The following is a 17,074-nucleotide window of genomic DNA, read 5'->3' as shown; positions in this document are numbered from 1 at the left end:
ATGGCCAAATGGAATAACCAAGATCAACTCACATTTTAGCTCACCACATCAATATACAGGTTACACAGATGAATCACCTTTCCAGCTAATGAGCTTTGAGTTTAATTTTAAGAACAGTATACTAAATAAATGGCCAAAATTCTGAAATATATTTGCCTAGTTAACCTAGGACACCAATCAAAGACAAGTTTACTCTCAAAATTTATTCAACTCAAGAAAATGCAAATTATATAACTATAAATACTTTCTAACACTAGCAAATAAGTTATAATAAATTCAATGGGCTGTGTAATTCTGTTGTTGTGAATCATTTTTATTAAACTTAATGTTTTTAATTTTTTTCTAGAAATCATATTCCTATTTTTTTTTATTTTGAGAAAGAGAGAGCATGTCTAAGCAGGAGAGAGGGGCAGAGGGAAAGAGAGAGAGAATCTTAAGCAGGCTCCATATTCCCTGCAGAGCCCGAGGCGGGGTGTGATCCTGCAACCCCAGGATCATGATCTCAGCCAAAATCAAGAGTCAGACGCTCAAATGACTAAGCTATCCAGGCGCCCCCATATTCCCATTTTGTAGATCTTGAAACTTTGCAGAGTTCAAGGGGGCTTATAGCATTTCCAGTTCATTATCTTACATACTGCTTAGTCCAGGAACTAAGGTTTCCTTAAGTGAAGTAACAGCACACAATTCCCTGAAGTATAACAACAAGAAGAAAACTTGGACCCCAGCAGGAAAGAAGCGAGAAAGGTATCTTGTGCCTGAAGGATTGAGATATGATGATATGCAAATTGTCTAGCACAATTCCTCTTGCATACTAGGAACTCAAAAAATGGTAACTTACAGTTTCTTTAATTCATTTTTTGTACATTATGCTGTTATGGATGGTTTAGAAATTCCTATGATTTTATTAGATGATTAAGATGTCTGAAACAAATTGAAGCACAGCTATACTTCTTTGATTACAGGACATTAATTTAGCTCTCTAGTGTCCTCTCCTCTAATATAAATAGCACTCAATTAGGTTCTTTCAGTATAGCAAATACCTGTTAGGTACTTGCGATTTATTAACTGTAATGGCACAAAATTCAAAGCACTATTTAATAAGTCTGTCTCTTCCAACAGAAAAGTTTATTATACGGATCACTTCACGTAAAGTTATTAACTAAAATTATAGCCTTTAAAAACCTCTAGTCATCTAACTAGTAGAGATATTCAGCAGATATTTCTATTTACATGCCTAATCTATGTGTATACCTACACATGTTAAAAAGTGTCCTGAGATTGTATTACTTCTACAAGTATTAATATATAATTACTGAAAGTAACAATTTTACAAAAACAAAGAACAAAAGAATCACTAACTCGTTATTCTTAAGATTCTCTGGCTGAATTATAAAACCCATGGTTTGATTAATTCATTGTTTATCTCACAAATTAGGATAAAAAATATAAAGAAACTTGAAACAGTTATCTTAGCAAAGTAAGATTTTGCTATAAACTAATCATCCCAAAATAAAGAAAAAGAGTCTAGGATAGAATAAGAAGATAATCTAATATTTTAAAAGTTTTTTTTAAATTTAATTTTGACAGAAGAGAGAGAGAGTGAGTGTGAGCTAGGGAGGGGCAGAGAGAGAGGGAGACACAGAATCTAACGCAGGCTCTAGGCTCTGGGCTGTCAGCACAGAGCCCAACACGGGGCTCAAACTCACGAACTGTGAGATCATGACCTGGGCTTAAGTCGGACGCTTAACCGACTGAGCCACCCAGATGCTCCCCCCAAAATAATCTAATTTTAAAATGAGGATTAAAGCTTATTGTCCACTTCTGTGAAAAACCTCCTATTTTATTTAAGTAAATCTAAAGATTAAAAACTATAAACATGTAATAAGTAGATTAAGAAAATACTTGATTGGTATGTCTGTTATATACCAAAAAAGCTGTTATTTAAGAAAACTGCCTGCCATATCTCTTTGCAAAAACTCCCTAAACTCTGGTGTAACTGTTTGTTAGTCTTCCTAAAATAATATTTGCATTTTAGTTCTTGAAAACCTATACTATAGGATTCCTCCCAATCCCCCCCTCAAACACACACACAAAAAACAACAAAAAGAATCCTTTCACAATTTGCATTTCTTGAGCAACTTCTTATTTTGCCAAAAATGCCATTAATTCATTTGGATAACTTTTTTGTTAGGAAAATGGCCCCTGTCTTAACTATTGAGAACTTTTAATACTGTTCAGAAGGTCTGTATTTCTAAAACTTATTCATTCACATACTGAATTTCAAACTCTTAACTACCGTTCTAGTGGGACAAAAGCAGAGGTCTTTAAAAAATAAGAAGTACAAACTACAGACTAGTGACTATCAACTACATCTCCCAGATTTTGACACTTGGCCCACAGAAAGGAGAGGAGTGGTTAGAAGTAATCTCTCTTTCTCCCAGCCCCAACTCTGGAACATACCAGGTAAAAAGATGTTACTGATGGGAGTATGTAAAAGTGTGAATACAGGCAGAAAAAGATTTGAGAGATATTCTTTTACTCAGTATTCTGGATTGTGGATTAGCAGCACCAAGTTTACTCATTTCCTCAGTAATGCGTAAAGAGAAAAAAATCTAGATTGGCGAATCTGAGAAACACATTTTTAATAATTAAGTAATAAAGAATGTACATGCCCAGCCTCTAAATTTTAAAATTTAAATTGATTTAGAACTTGTGAAACACAAACCTTTATGGCAGAACTAGAAGTCTGTTCCCACCAGGCCCTCATACCTGATAGCAGCCAATCCGGCTCCTTCAAAACTCTGAAGAATTAACTACATCAAGAGTCATCATTTTTATGCATTTCATATTTAAACAGCAAATGTAGAGATTTAAAAAAAACTCACAGAAGTCTAAATTAATGTTCCTTTCCCTAGATGTCAAGTCTCTTGGTCAGGAAACACTGAGTAACTGATAATTTACTCCAAATCCTTCTCTTTGACAGTTATGTCACTAAACATATTAATATGTTAAATAAAAAAGCAACTCCATAGTGATATATACTAACTGTTTTCCCGATGATAATTACTCTTTAATGTGTAAACTCTCCTACCTATAATGTTAGATGACAAAAACTATTTTACCATTAAGACAGAAGCCTAGAATAAGATTATTATGTTGGTTACTAAATGTAAAGTTATGTAAAAAATTTATAAATGACTTGATTTTTGACCATAGAAACTTTCTGTATGTGAATAGAAGAAAACTGTCAATGTTACCTCCTTACTCTCTTCATCATCTTTATAATGTCAATAACTTCTTGATCTAATAAGAATTTATTACTTCAGAATACTTCCTTTGGTTAATTCTCTTATTTTATGATTTTTCAACTCTTATCTTTCAATTTAATTTATCTGGAGAGGATTTTTTCAAATATATATAGGGAGGGAGGATCAACATTCTATTAGTGATTCATATTCAAGAACTTTCAATATTTATATATAACAACTTGAAATTGAGTTTGGCATTATTTAAAAGGAAGTGTTCTTTTCCAACCTGACAATTTTTCAGCTTTTAAAAGGAACTGGATCTACTGTCAACAGATGTTAAAAAGCACAGAAGAAACAGACTTTTAGTTCTATATAGATTCAACAAGTCTATAAAAAACAATCTCAAAAGATATAAAAGAAATCAGTTAGTCAATTCTACTTGTGGATTTAAAGTGAAATATTTCATTAAAATTGTTTTTCATATTTGATCATCTGATACATTTTTAAGCAATATTTAAAAATTTTAAATTCCAGAAAAAAATATTCCAGAACCCAGTGCATATAAAGTAAAACCAGGTCGTCTTACCAATTTGAATGTTTAAAAGTTCACAATTAAATCCACAGAATCTGTTAGAAAATGTCTGGCAACACATGAACAGTGAGCAGGGCTGATAAGTTTCCTTGCTATGTTTAAAGTTTTCCTGCCCTCAGCCAGAAAGGCTGCACATTGCAATATACAGCTCAGGGAAAAGACTAGTACACAAGGTTAATGGTACATTGGTTAATGCATACAAGAAAAATATATGAATTCCCATTATAGTACCAAATCCTCATTTAAATCACAACCTTTCACTTCACCATTCTTTTTGAAATGAAATGAATTTACTGAAAACAATGCTGTGATGGATGTTAAGTACCATTTTAAAAGATCAGAGGTACCAATGGATAAGAAACCTCTAATTAGAAGGATAGATACAACTTCAGAGTATATATATTTTTTTCTTTTTTTAAAAAACCAAATACACTTTGCAACCTATAACACCCAACAAAAAAATGAATTACAGTTGGGCAATCTAGTATTATTGTAAGCACTCTTATTATCAATAATCAAGACTTTTTCTATTAAGTTTTTTGTCAATCTTTTATTCTGATTCAATAAAAAATTGAACCAATTTTATATAAAGTGTATGATTTGAGAGCTGAGTAAAAATAAACTTGATAATTATCACTTCAAACATTACTTTCTATACTTTTTCATTGATATTGCAAAATACCTTTATATAAATATTACATTCAAATCTCCCATTACTTTCAACTGAATTTAAAAGAAGTCATAAATCACATGTTTTTAAATGTAGGGAAAAGGTTATAGTAACATGCTACAAACAGAAAAGAGACTTGAGTGCTAGAGTCCTTTTTCAGGTTATACAAAATCAAATATTTTTCCCTTTCAGCAAATTTTTGAAAATAATTGGTAAATAGAGACTCAAATGTAATTTTCTATCCATAGCTTGGTATGTAACCTTTTTATGAGCAGTCAACAAAAGAGCTTCAAGTTTGTTTCCATAGCTGAAGATAAGCTCCTAGAAAGGAAATGGCACTAACAGATGTGCCAATGTGACATTTTAAGAAATAAGAATTATATCAAGAAATGTATATTGAAATATTTTAAGGTTAGAAGTATATATTTTAAAACTTCCTAAAATAAACCCTCAAATCACACTCTTTTTGATATGAACTTTGCCAGCACTGTTCATGTTGGCCAGATAATACACTAGTTTTCTTTAATAAAGTAAAATGAAATGCATACCAGCAGCAACTACAGCTGGAGGAGGCGAGCCTGCCTCACCACCACTTGTCTGACTCATTGATGCTACAGATGTTTCTCTAGATGGAGGTAACTGTAACTCCTTTGGGAGAAGATCATAGACAGATTCTGTAGGGGGAAGGAGAAAAAAATTTTAAAAGAGTGTAAGTCAATAACCTAACATATGAGCATGAAATCAATACGTCTCTTCACTCATGAAGAGACCTATATTATTCACACATACAAAAAAAATCCATACAATTACTGTTATAAAGATTAGCAAATGTTTTTCTTTTATTATGTAACTTTACTGAACTGAAGAATGAATTTTCCATTAGTTCGGTCCCTGTTTTCTTCTTGGCTTTATCCCTTATGCTTAAGATGGTCTCCAAAGTTATTAAATTTTAGAAATGGACAAAATTAGGCAAAATATAAGGAATGTCAAATAACCCAAAATGGTCCATTATCTTCCTTTGTAATAATAGTGTAAATTAGCGTACTCATAATCAGCTTTAAATTGGCTTCACCAATGAGACCATTAGTCTCTCCTGCTCTTCTTACTCAGCATCTGTAAGTAAATATTTTAATTCACTATCATAATGCATTTTTGTCTCCCAAAACAAGCTAAACAAGGAATGTCAGAGCTCAAGGAAATATTCTCATTTTTATTCTGATCTATCTCCAAATTCCAGACAGGCACAAGTATACGATACTCTTAAATCAGAAAGCATAAATGCCTAAATTAGACTATGATTACTTTTATATCCCAAAGAATCCATACGTTTTTAATGTATTTTATAATCATTGTCTGTAAAATTACATTTGTATCTACTTTTAAAAAATTCTTTTAGAGTTTCATTAGTTTGAGCCCCACATTGGGCTCTGCCCTGACAGCATGGAGCCTGCTTGGGATTCTCCCTCCCTCTCTCTGCCCCTCCCCTGCTCACACTCTCTCTCTCTCAAAATAAATAAATAAGAACTTTAATAAAATATTCTTTTATAGTTACTATTGTATGGCTTAAGGCACAAATAAATCTCAAAATATCTTAGAAAGGTAGTAGAATCGATGTTGGGAGGAACTTCAAAAGACCCAGTTAGAATCTATGCTCATTTTCAAAAGACCTGAGACACAAGCCTTAAAGAACTTGTCTAGTATTCCAAGAAAACCAAAATTCCAACAGATAAAAAAGATTATTAGTTATTAGCTTGAGTGATTAAAAAACAAAGGTAGGGCCATAAGACATTTTATCTTTGATAACAAACAATACTTTTAGTTAGCTGATCACTGAATGCATAAATACTCTGATCCTTCCAACTAATCTTTAGAGTATGTACCCTAATTTTGACGTGGATAGGGATAAGAAAGAATGTTGTGAAGGAAAGCTAAAATTAGAAATTTTACTATCAAATGTTATCTTCATTCACAGTAAAGAGTCAACTAGAAAATTTTTGAAAAACTCCATTATGTAACACTAGAAATTTTCATTTTTAAAACATCTGGCAAATTCAGTCTGTCTGAACATAATATGCCTTGACTAAAAATTTTGTTTGTTAAAATGCTGCTAAAAGCCTTAAATAAATTATTCCTATCTTTCAAATAATGTGGGGGGAAGAGCAGGGAGAACCTAATTAAAACCAAAATGGCACTATCATCGAATACGGATTTTAAAACAATTATCTTTCTCAATCCATGTTGAAAACACGAGTTCCTTATATATAAAAGAGAAGCATACTCAAGTCCTTTTTTTTTGTCCAAACTAAAAGCAAATATGAAAATAAAAATAGCTTAGATGAAAAGAGAAAGATTTACCAAAATATATATACATCAAGGGAAAAAAAGCTGTCCTACTAATAGCCCCATCACCAATACTTCATCATTTGGAACTATTTCTCCACCTCTCTAATTATTAAAATAAAAAAAAATAAATCAAAACAAAACAAATCTGTGTGGACTGAAACACTCTACCCTTCCCAAAGAAGTGTATAAAGTTAAATCTATATTAGAGGTATATATCGCTTCTCAGCCTTTTGGCTAAGATCAACTGTATATTAGAGATATAAAAGCAATGTTAATAAAAATACACAGGAAAGTAACTAAATATAGAACTTATTAGGGGCGACTGGGTGGTTCAGTTGGCTGAGCATCCGACTTCGGCTCGGGTCATGATCTTACGGTTTGTGGGTTCGAGCTCTGCGTAGGGCTCTGTGCTGACGGCTCAGAGCCTGGAGCCTGTTTCAGATTCTGTGTGTGTGTCTCTCTCTCTGCCCCTCCCCTGCTTATTCTCTGTCTCAAAAATAAATAAACTATAAAAAATAATTTAAAAAAAGAACTTATATCTTAGCCCTTCCTACAACCTACCCCCCCCCCAAAACAAAGTAACATGCAAGGTCAAATCAAAGGTGTAGGTGGACTCATTCCTTCAACAAAGTTATGTTTTGATGAACTGACTCAAGTGTTTGGAAATTAAAGAAATTAGAAGTTTTACCATATCTGCCTAAGGGAAGAAGCAGTTAACACAGTTGTTACCATCACAGGCTATTTCACACATAACTGGGGTGGCTCTGCTACTCCAAACAACCTCTTTAAGACTTAAATCCTCATTTAAACTTTTCCCCCTCCATTATCTTGAGGAAATTCCTCCCACATTATAATGTACAACCCAACCACATACAACGGCCTTACTTTTAAATTTGCTTCCCACAAGACATAAAAAGATTAAGAGACTATAAATCATGCCATTAATACTATTGTCATTTACTCCTAAATCCTATCCAAATTACAGTTTTAATTATTATCCATTATCCAATGAAAGAACTTTTGACAATCCATGAAAAACAGTCCTACGTTGGTTCTAACCACCTCGTTAAAACGTCACATCTATTTTTCTTCTATTACCTTTTAAAGCAGTTAGGTAAGAAAGAAATGAAATTCTAGGTTTACAAACACACAATATGAAGAAAGAGAATAGGAAATCCATAATGGAAAGGCTTCCTTAGAAAACAAAAGTAAAATCACCTCTAGATTTTTTTTTAAGAGACAGAATGGTCACTAGTTTTCTTTTTGGGACGGTAAAAACGTTCTAAATTTGGATTATGGTGGGGCACCTGGGTGGCTCAGTCAGTTAAGCATCCAACTCTTGGTTTCAGCTCAGGTAGTGATCTCACGGTTTGTGAATTCGAGCCCCACATTGGGCTCTGCACTGACAGCGTGGAGCCTGCTTGGGATTCTCTCTCTTTGCCCCTTCCCTGCTCCTTCTTGCACTCTCTCTCTCTCAAAATAAATAAACTTTTAAAAAAATAAATAAAATAAAATTGGATTATGGTAATGATTACACAACTCCGTATATAAACTAACCACTATTGGGGTGCCTGGGTTACTCAGTTGGACATCCAATTCTTGATTTCAGCCCAGGTCATGAATCTGCGGTTTGTGAGATCGAGCCATCCACTAGGACTGCTTGGGACTGTCTCTCTCCTTCTCTCTCTGCCCCTCCCCTGGTCATACTTCCCTCTCTCCCTCAAAAGAAAGAAATAAACTTAAAAATCGTACACTCTAAATGGATAAATTTTATATGTAAATTATACATCAGTAAAGCTATTTTCAAAAAAAAAAAAAAAACCCAGAGAGGAATAGAACAAGTGCAAGTGAAAATTGTGTAAGAGCAGTTTTCTATGTCTCTCACAGTTCCTAATAAACCTTATGGATAAAAATATCTCTTCACATACCTTCTATTTGTGAAAAGTGAAATTATGAAGGCCAAGCTGCACACTAATCTAATTTGCTCTTTAGGGCTCTTCTATTGGAGAGGTATAGCTACTCTAAATTCAGTAAAATATCTTAAGAAAATATTATAAAGTTCTCATGACCAAGGTGAAGAAATGGAGATTTAATAAAAACAGTTGACTCTAAGCAACAGCACCCAAAAATGTTCAGGTTCACCTGGAGGGAAGTGGCTACTACATAAACAGCCTAAGCAAAGACATCAAATTTATGAATGACACAGGCATAAGAGGGATATATCGTATGTCGTAATTCATCACAGATCATACAAGGCTGGAATACCTGCCTGAAGGAATGAAGTGAAATTTAGTTATGCGATGTACTTAAAAGGCACTTTTTTTTTTAATTGAGAAATAATTTTACTTTTTTTTCTTCTTAAATGTTTTACTTATTTATTTTGAGAGACAGAGGATGAGCAGGGGAGGGGCAGAGAGAGGGAGACTGAGAGAGAGGGAGAAAGAGTGGGAATCCCAGGCAGGCTCTGTGCTGTCAGTGCAGAGCCTGACACAAGTCTCAAACTCAGAGACTATGAGTTCAAGACCTGCACTGAAATCAAGAGCTGGATGCTTAACCAACTGAGCCACCCAGGTACCCCTCTTTTTTAATTTTAATTTTATTTTAAGTAAGCTCTATGCCCAATGTGGGGCTTGGACTTATGATGCTGATTTCAAGAGTCATATGTTCTACCAACTAATTCAGCCAAGTATCCCTGTTTTCTAAAGAACTCTTTTCCTATCAGCCAGGCTTGAAGTGACTGTCTTCTTACCTATTTTTCCTATGAATGTTGCTAATTATGCAGTAATGCTTAATCAACTCACTTAACAGTACATTATGAATTTTAGTTGACCAAAATCCCAGGTAAGTGAACTGCCTGAATACCCATGTAGTGGAATTAGGACAGGGGTGATATAATAAAGAAGTCTATTAATATAAATTATTAACATGAGTGTATGAAAAATGGAAATTACACAGAATGGGAAAAAAGCTCACAAGATCAAGAATTTGTCTTATGTTGGTGTTGGGTCATTAGAGAGAACGAAGAAATGGAGGAATGAAATTGTTTTCAGATACTGAAAGCAAACCAATGCTTCCTAATGTTGGGAGGGAAGGTGAACAGTGTAAAAATGAGCTAGCTGGTTAGTTTGTTTGCTTGATCATTCAGTAAACTAATTGATGCATTTATATCACTGATTATTTTCTAGGTTAATTCAGTCTTTTATTCTTCCACACTGGCTATGAGAAGTTTCACTATACTGCATCAAACTCAAAGTACACAGAAATCGTATCCTGAGGGCGTAAAGCAGTGTGAAAGAGAAGGGAAAAATTGGTAACTTAATACTGCAGTTTATTTATTTATTTTTCTCAGTAGAGAACTCTGTTCCCTAACCACTGATAGTCCAAATCCCATTCTCTACTGCTTCATTCTGTAAATTGCTCAGTCCCAGGAAAAGGTGAAAAGACTTCAAACCCCCATACTTTCTCACTTTACCCTGGAAGGGCTCAGGAAGATAAAACATAGGAAACAGCTGATAAAAGACATGCTTTTCTTGTTCTCTCTCCACAAAATAACATTAATAATATAAGTACCATTTTTTAAACATTGGGGATGGGTCAGGCACTGTGCAAAGCTTATTATATACATTTCTTAACCTAATTTCAAAACAATCCTGAGATAGGTTGTACCCATATAGAATATTAAGACTGTGCAACAGTAAAAAAAAAAAAACAAAAAAAAACATATGCGATACAACAAAAGAAATTATAACCAATGGTTTCCTCTGATGGGGAGAAATGACTGGGCAGAGGATGAACAGAAATAAGTTGGGCTGGACACTGAGCTCACAGATGTTCTTTTACTAAAATATATAATGAATAAATGAATACAATAAAAATTAAGGTTATGCATGGACAGTATGTAGCCTCATAGAGTTGCTTCAAGGCTTAAATAAGATGATCTGCTAAAAAGAACTCTGTAAGTTATCACTCCTTTTTTGGAATTTGTATCCTTACCTCACCCTTCTTGATCTGATGGCTAGCACTTAATGTTCAGTTGCTTTAGCGTCAGAAAGTAAAGGCCAAATTTGTTAGAGAGCCCACTTATTTGACGACTTTTCTGAAAACTATCTTATTTACTTTCAGGTAAGTAACAAAATAAATAAAAAGTTGTACGCAACTAATACTACAGACTAAACTCCATGCACAGATTAATGATAAAAGGTGGGGGAAGGAGGACTCTGGAAATAATGTTTCAGTTCAACTGTCAAACAAGCGGCCATGAACAGAAATAGGATACTTTGTGCTGGGAATGCTTTAAAATTTAACAAAAATTAATATATAATTTATATATAAACATATAAATTATATGTTATATAAGTTAATATAACACAAATATTAGTCATCTAAATAATGAATGCTCCTTGATATCAGAGGCAGAAACTACTATACTGGAAAATGTAATTATCAACATTTGTACGTTGTTTTAAAAATTGAGTTTTACTTATTTTTTTTACACTCTAAACATGAAGCTACTATAGCACCTTTAAGAGTTAAAAGACTTTCAAAAATTCCTTGCAAATGGTTTGGGAACTAATTGCCTTACTCTTCCATCTCTCTATTAACTATCTCAATAAGCTGATAAATCCCAAGGGTATGGTTTCATGTCAGACATTCTAAAACAAAATGCCTGGCACGTCCACTGTGCCAACATAGTTCTGCATTGAAGAGAGACAGCATTCATTCTGTTAAAAACACTTCAGGCTTGACAGTCATCATACTTGGCATCTCCACTGGAAAAATGTACTGGCTGCAGGTCTACTGGATATTTGGTTTCTAAAAGATCATGAAGTCCAAGAATAACTAGTAGGTGATGCTCTTTTTTAACAAATTTTTCTCATCTAAGTCAACTAATTGCTTGCTATCACATATTTACTTAATCATATCACTTCTTCCTGATTATATTTTATTCTTGTTTTTTGGGTTTTAAAAAATTTTTAAGTGTATTTATTTATTTTGGGGGAGGATGGGAAGAAAGAGGGGGAGAGAGTGAATATTCCAAGCAGGCTCTGCACAGTCAGCATGGAGCCCAATGCGGGCTTGAACCCACAAAACTGTGAGATCATGACCTGAGCCAAAACAGAGTTGGACACTTAACCTACTGAGTCGCCCAGGTGCCCCTTAGAAAACTAATTTGAATTCCACAATCGTTTTAATATAATACATCATATTTTTTTATTGTAGGTACTTCTTTTTACCTAAAAACTTTACAATTATGTTCAAAATAACTTAAGACTTATGAAATACAGAATGGAGTATACTATTCAACTAACCATTTATCTACATTCTGAATTGACTTATATTATTTTCAGAAGATATTACTTAAATCTGTCCTAGAAGGATTAAGACTTTCAATGTCATATCTATGGCATAAATTATTGAGTAAAACATTTATGGGCTATTTACAATTTTCAAATATCTTATAATGATACTTTTTCAATAGAACTTGAAGAACTGTGGAGTTCAGACAGAGTCAAAGATGTGAGTATGAGGAGGACCCAGGGCTGGGTGTCAGAAGCCTAGCTGGGTGAGGAGGGTCATCTATGGGGATGGGTGGACAGGGGGTATCTAGCATGGGGTTTCAGAGCCCAACAGGGTAAGAAAGGCATTAATGGGAGGGGAAGGGAGAGGAAGAGATATCCAGGTGCAGAATTCAAGCAGTGTGAAGAAATTATCTGAAGCCTAGTGTGTGCTATCGGAGCCACACATTGTAATATATGCACGCTTAAAATTTAGCTGAATGCTTATGAAACCAATAATAAATACAGATCTCTTCCACTGCTTAACTGTTAACCATATTATATAACCATATATTTTATAGTCATTTTTTTGTAACCAAAATAACCATGTAGTTGGGGCGCCTGGGTGGCTCAGTCAGTTAAGCATCTAACTCTTGACTTTGGCTTAGGTCATGATCTCACAGTTCTTGCAATTGAGCCCTGCTGTCAACACAGAGCCTGCTTGGGATTTTCTCCCTTCCTTTCTCTCTGCCCCTTCCCTGTTCTCTCTCTCAAATAAACATTTTTTTAAAAGGGGGTTAAAATAACCATGCATTTATCAATGTATGTAATAATCTATCATTGGAAAGAAATAAGTAGGATTAACATGTTATAGAAAAACGGAGAGAGAGAATCCCAAGCAGGCTCCACGCTGTCAGCACAGAGCCTGACTCGGGGCTCAATCCCACAAACTGTAAAGTCATGACCTGAGCCAAAATCAGGAGTCAGATGCTCAACTGACTGAGTCACCTAGGCACCCCCATCCATATTGTTTTTAATCTTGAAGACATTTAATAAATGATTATTTGCTCATTCATATATGTATTTTTTAATGCTTATTTTTGAGGGAGAGCCAGAATATGAGTGGGGAGGGAGGGAGAGAGAGAGAGAGTCACAGAATCCAAAGTAGGCTCCAGGGTCTGAGCTGTCAGCACACAGCCTAAAGTAGAGCTCGAACTCATGGACCATGAGATCATGACCTGAGCCGAATTTGGATGCTTAACTGACTGAGTCACCCAGGTGCCCCTAAAGTTTATTTTCTAATAGAAGAAAAACTTAATTTTGTCACTAGTAATCCATTTTGTATGCACAGGTGCAGACACTAAAGTGACCCATGTCTCTTTTCAAACAGCTTACAGTCCAGTGAGGTAGATAGCAAGTAGAGAAATAACCAATGGCTTCGGTACCAAGACAAAGAGGTTATGTGCAAAAAAAAAGAATAAATATAAAGAGCGCTAAGCAAGAATGGTACAAATGGAATGAATGTATTTTTATGAGATTAACATAAAATTTACATAAAAAGCATAGAATTTTAGAAGTAGAAGTTATGAAAGTATTCAGCATAACCCTCAGAATTTACAAAGAAGAAATTATATTCCAATTAGGTTATGATTTGATTACAATAGCCAAGACTGAATGGAGCTGGTTCCTGAAGAGGAGAATAGCTGCTGAAAGATAAATCCTTTCTCCAACATTCCTGTCTATGCAATTAGAATGAATGAATGAATATTATGAATGAATGAGCAAATCATCTACCATGACTGATTCTACCCAAACAATTGTAAAACATTAATTCTTGTTTCTAGCCCCAGAGTCTCCGTGAGGGAAACACAACCAAACAAAAATCTTATCTCTTGTTATCACCACCAAAATATCCCACTTTAACTAAAAATGTCATTTTTCTACAGTATTTTCTACTCCAAATACCCATTTCCCCATATCCCATCTTCCACTCTGTTATCACTTAAACTACCATTTTCTTTAAGTTTATTTATTTGAGAGAGAGAGAGAGAAAGAATCTCAAGCAGGCTCCACACTGTCAGCGCAGAACCCAGTATGGTGCCTGAATTTAAGAACTGTGAGATCATTGGGGCGCCTGGGTGGCTTAGTCGGTTAAGTGTCTGACTTTCGCTTAGGTCATGATCTCGCGGTTCGTGGGTTCGAGCCCCGCGTCGGGCTCTGTGCTGAATGCCAGCTCAGAGCCTGGAGCCTATTTCGGAGTCTGTGACTCCCTCTCTCTCTGACCCTCCCCTGCTCACGCTGTCTCTCTCTCTCTCTCTCTCCTAGAAATAAATAAAAATATTTAAAAAAAAAAAGTTATTTCCTATAAAATTTCTTCTTTTCTATTCATATAACATGATTTTTTTCCCTCCCTCAAGCCAGTGCTGAATTAAATCAACAAGGCCCACTTTTTCCTCTCTACTCTACACAAGCATTAACAACAAATAGAATATGCAAACCTCTTCCTTTTTTTTTTTAAGTTTATTTTATTTATTTGGGGATGGGGGCAGAGAGAGAGAGAGAGAGAGAAAGAGAAAGAAAGGGAATCCCAAGCAGGCTTCAACCCTGTCAGCACAGAGCCCAATGCAGGGTTTGATTCCACAAACTGTGAGATCTTGACCTGAGCCGAAATCAAGAGTGAGACACTGAACCAACTGAGCCACCCAGGTGCCCCAAACCTCATACTTTTAGACATAAGCTGATTGTTTAGAGAACAAAAAGATTTGTCTACAATGAGTGACAATAAACAAACGAACAAGTTCAAGAAAGACAGTAGTAATCAACAAGGAATATTAGAATTGCATATGGAAATATGTAGGGTTTTTTCTTGAATGAAGATGTCGTGGGGCTCCATCACAGACCTACTGAATAAGGGTTTACAGTAGGCAGGATCATAGAATGCATATTTTTATAAAGCTCCAGAGTTGATTCTGGCAAAGAGTCATTACTTTAAAGCATGAAATTTAGTCTCAAATTGTAAGTCATGAGTTTATTTTTTCTTTAAGTATTGTTATTTTCCCCCTAAAAAGTAAAAAAGAATGGTAACAAAGAGCTGAACCACCCTCTGAAAGATCACTTAAATTTTAAACCTCAAAAACAATTATATTTACATATCAAAAAGAAGAAATGAGTGTTGTCTATCATTCTTGACTAAAATGACAATTGTTATTTCACATGGCAATAGATAATTTTAGATATTTGACACTTATATCTTATATATGTAGACTTGAACAATATCTAAAATAATGAAGCAAATTAGTGCTAAATAGTTTTCCCAAGAAGTTGTATCAATATACACTCTCAACCATCAATGTATGAAAGTTCTGACTACAGCACAAGGTCAGTCATAAAGAAATGTTTTTATAATTTTTTAGAGGCTATTTACTGGAGATAGAGAGATATCACACTGGGATTTTAATATGATAACTAATGCCTTTGAGCAAATTTACATATGCCTATTGATCATTTGGTTAACTTATTTTTTAAGATTTTTTAAAAACTGTTTATTTATTTTGAGAGAGAGAATGCTCCTGTGGTGAGACGGGGAGAGGCAGAGGGAGAGGAAAGAGAGAATCTCAAGCAGGCTCTGCACTGATCAGAGCCTGACTCAAGGCTCAACCGACTAAGCCATCCAGGTGCCCCAGTACCATTTTTTTTAAAGATTTTATTTTTAGGAGTACTTGGATGGCTTAGCTGGTTGAATATCTGACTTCAGCTCAGATCATGATTTCAGTTTGTGAGTTCAAACCCCTGCATTGGGCTCTGCACTATCGGATCCTCTGTTCCTCTCTCTCTCTCTGCCCCTCCCCTGCTTGCACACATGCTCTCTTTCTCAAAAATAAAGATTTTTTTAAATTAAAAAAATAAAAAAGTATACATATGTGTAAATATAGCTATAAAATTACACAACAGAGCACTACTTGTTGAAAGAATACTAACAAGTGGCTATTTTAAAACCCTTCAATCTTTCCCCTTTCCATTCTCTTTCAACACTCTCAAGGTACAATGATTTCCAATTCTTCAGCCAAGCACCCCATTAATTTCTTTGCAAATGCTACTGCTTCCATCTGAAACTGAACTTTTCACAGCCCCTTTCAAACATTACTTCTTCCCAAAAAGGGTTTCCTGACCATTCCAGTGGTAGTTAAGTATCCATCCTATGAATTTCTTTTAACAATATTTGTCATATACTGTTCCACAATTGTCAATTAGTCTATACGTATCTCCTATTAGACTATTCACATCATGGCAGTCAGTCTCATTCACACTCTTCTCAGCAAGAGCACAGTGCCTTGCACAAAGGCATCATTTGATGAATGTACAAATGAGCAAGAAGATAGAAGCTGTAGGAATACATAAGATTGCTAACAAACCATATAAAGAATGAAGAAGCAGAAGGATCAGAATAAGAAAAGAAGCCAAGTAAGAGGCTAGAGTCAGAGAAGAGCCTGAAGAATATGGTGTCCAAAAAAAAAAAAAAAAAGAACAGTCCTGGTATGGACTGCCAAAAATGAAAATGCCTTATTCGGTTCAAGTAAGGAAAAACTTGAAAGAATGTATTTATTTGATGTGGCAAAAGGTATTTCTTGATACTTTTGCCAAAGAAGTATCAAGGGAGTGATGGGGAGAGAAGCCAGAAGGCAAAGAGTTGAAGACTAAATGTAAGTGAGGAAGTAAATGCAATGCAAGCAGAAATACACTACTATTTCATAAAGTCCTTCCAAAGACAAGGAAAAACTACTTAAGGAGACAGGACCAAATAAAGAGTTCATTTAATTTTATTATGCAGAAAAAGAAACTGTGTATGTTTGATGATATAAAGGAAATAGCCAGGAATAAGGAAATGCTTGAAGATCCATGAGAAGACATATAGAAGACATTTAATTTAAAACGGTCATCAGGGGCG

At 34.7% G+C, this 17,074-nt stretch overlaps 1 protein-coding gene across 5 annotated transcripts in view; it reads right to left on the bottom strand.

The window, feature by feature from the left end:
- Positions 1 to 17,074, bottom strand: part of NFAT5 (nuclear factor of activated T cells 5) — a 113,796-nt gene that overhangs the window by 57,489 nt on the left and 39,233 nt on the right. For 4 of the 5 annotated variants that reach the window (XM_039222855.1, XM_039222858.1, XM_039222867.1 and 1 more), the window contains one exon: positions 5,059 to 5,184. In XM_039222855.1, coding sequence (XP_039078786.1) covers positions 5,059 to 5,184 — 126 coding nt within the window. Of the gene's footprint in view, positions 1 to 5,058; positions 5,185 to 17,074 lie in introns of those variants that run through there. The other variant, XM_039222877.1, reaches the window with a different exon arrangement.

The sequence above is a fragment of the Hyaena hyaena genome, unplaced genomic scaffold (genome assembly GCF_003009895.1).
Source record: "Hyaena hyaena isolate Hyena2069 unplaced genomic scaffold, ASM300989v1 scaffold_18, whole genome shotgun sequence".
Classification (NCBI taxonomy): Eukaryota; Metazoa; Chordata; class Mammalia; order Carnivora; family Hyaenidae; genus Hyaena; species Hyaena hyaena.
This window is presented reverse-complemented; position numbering and strand designations above follow the sequence as displayed.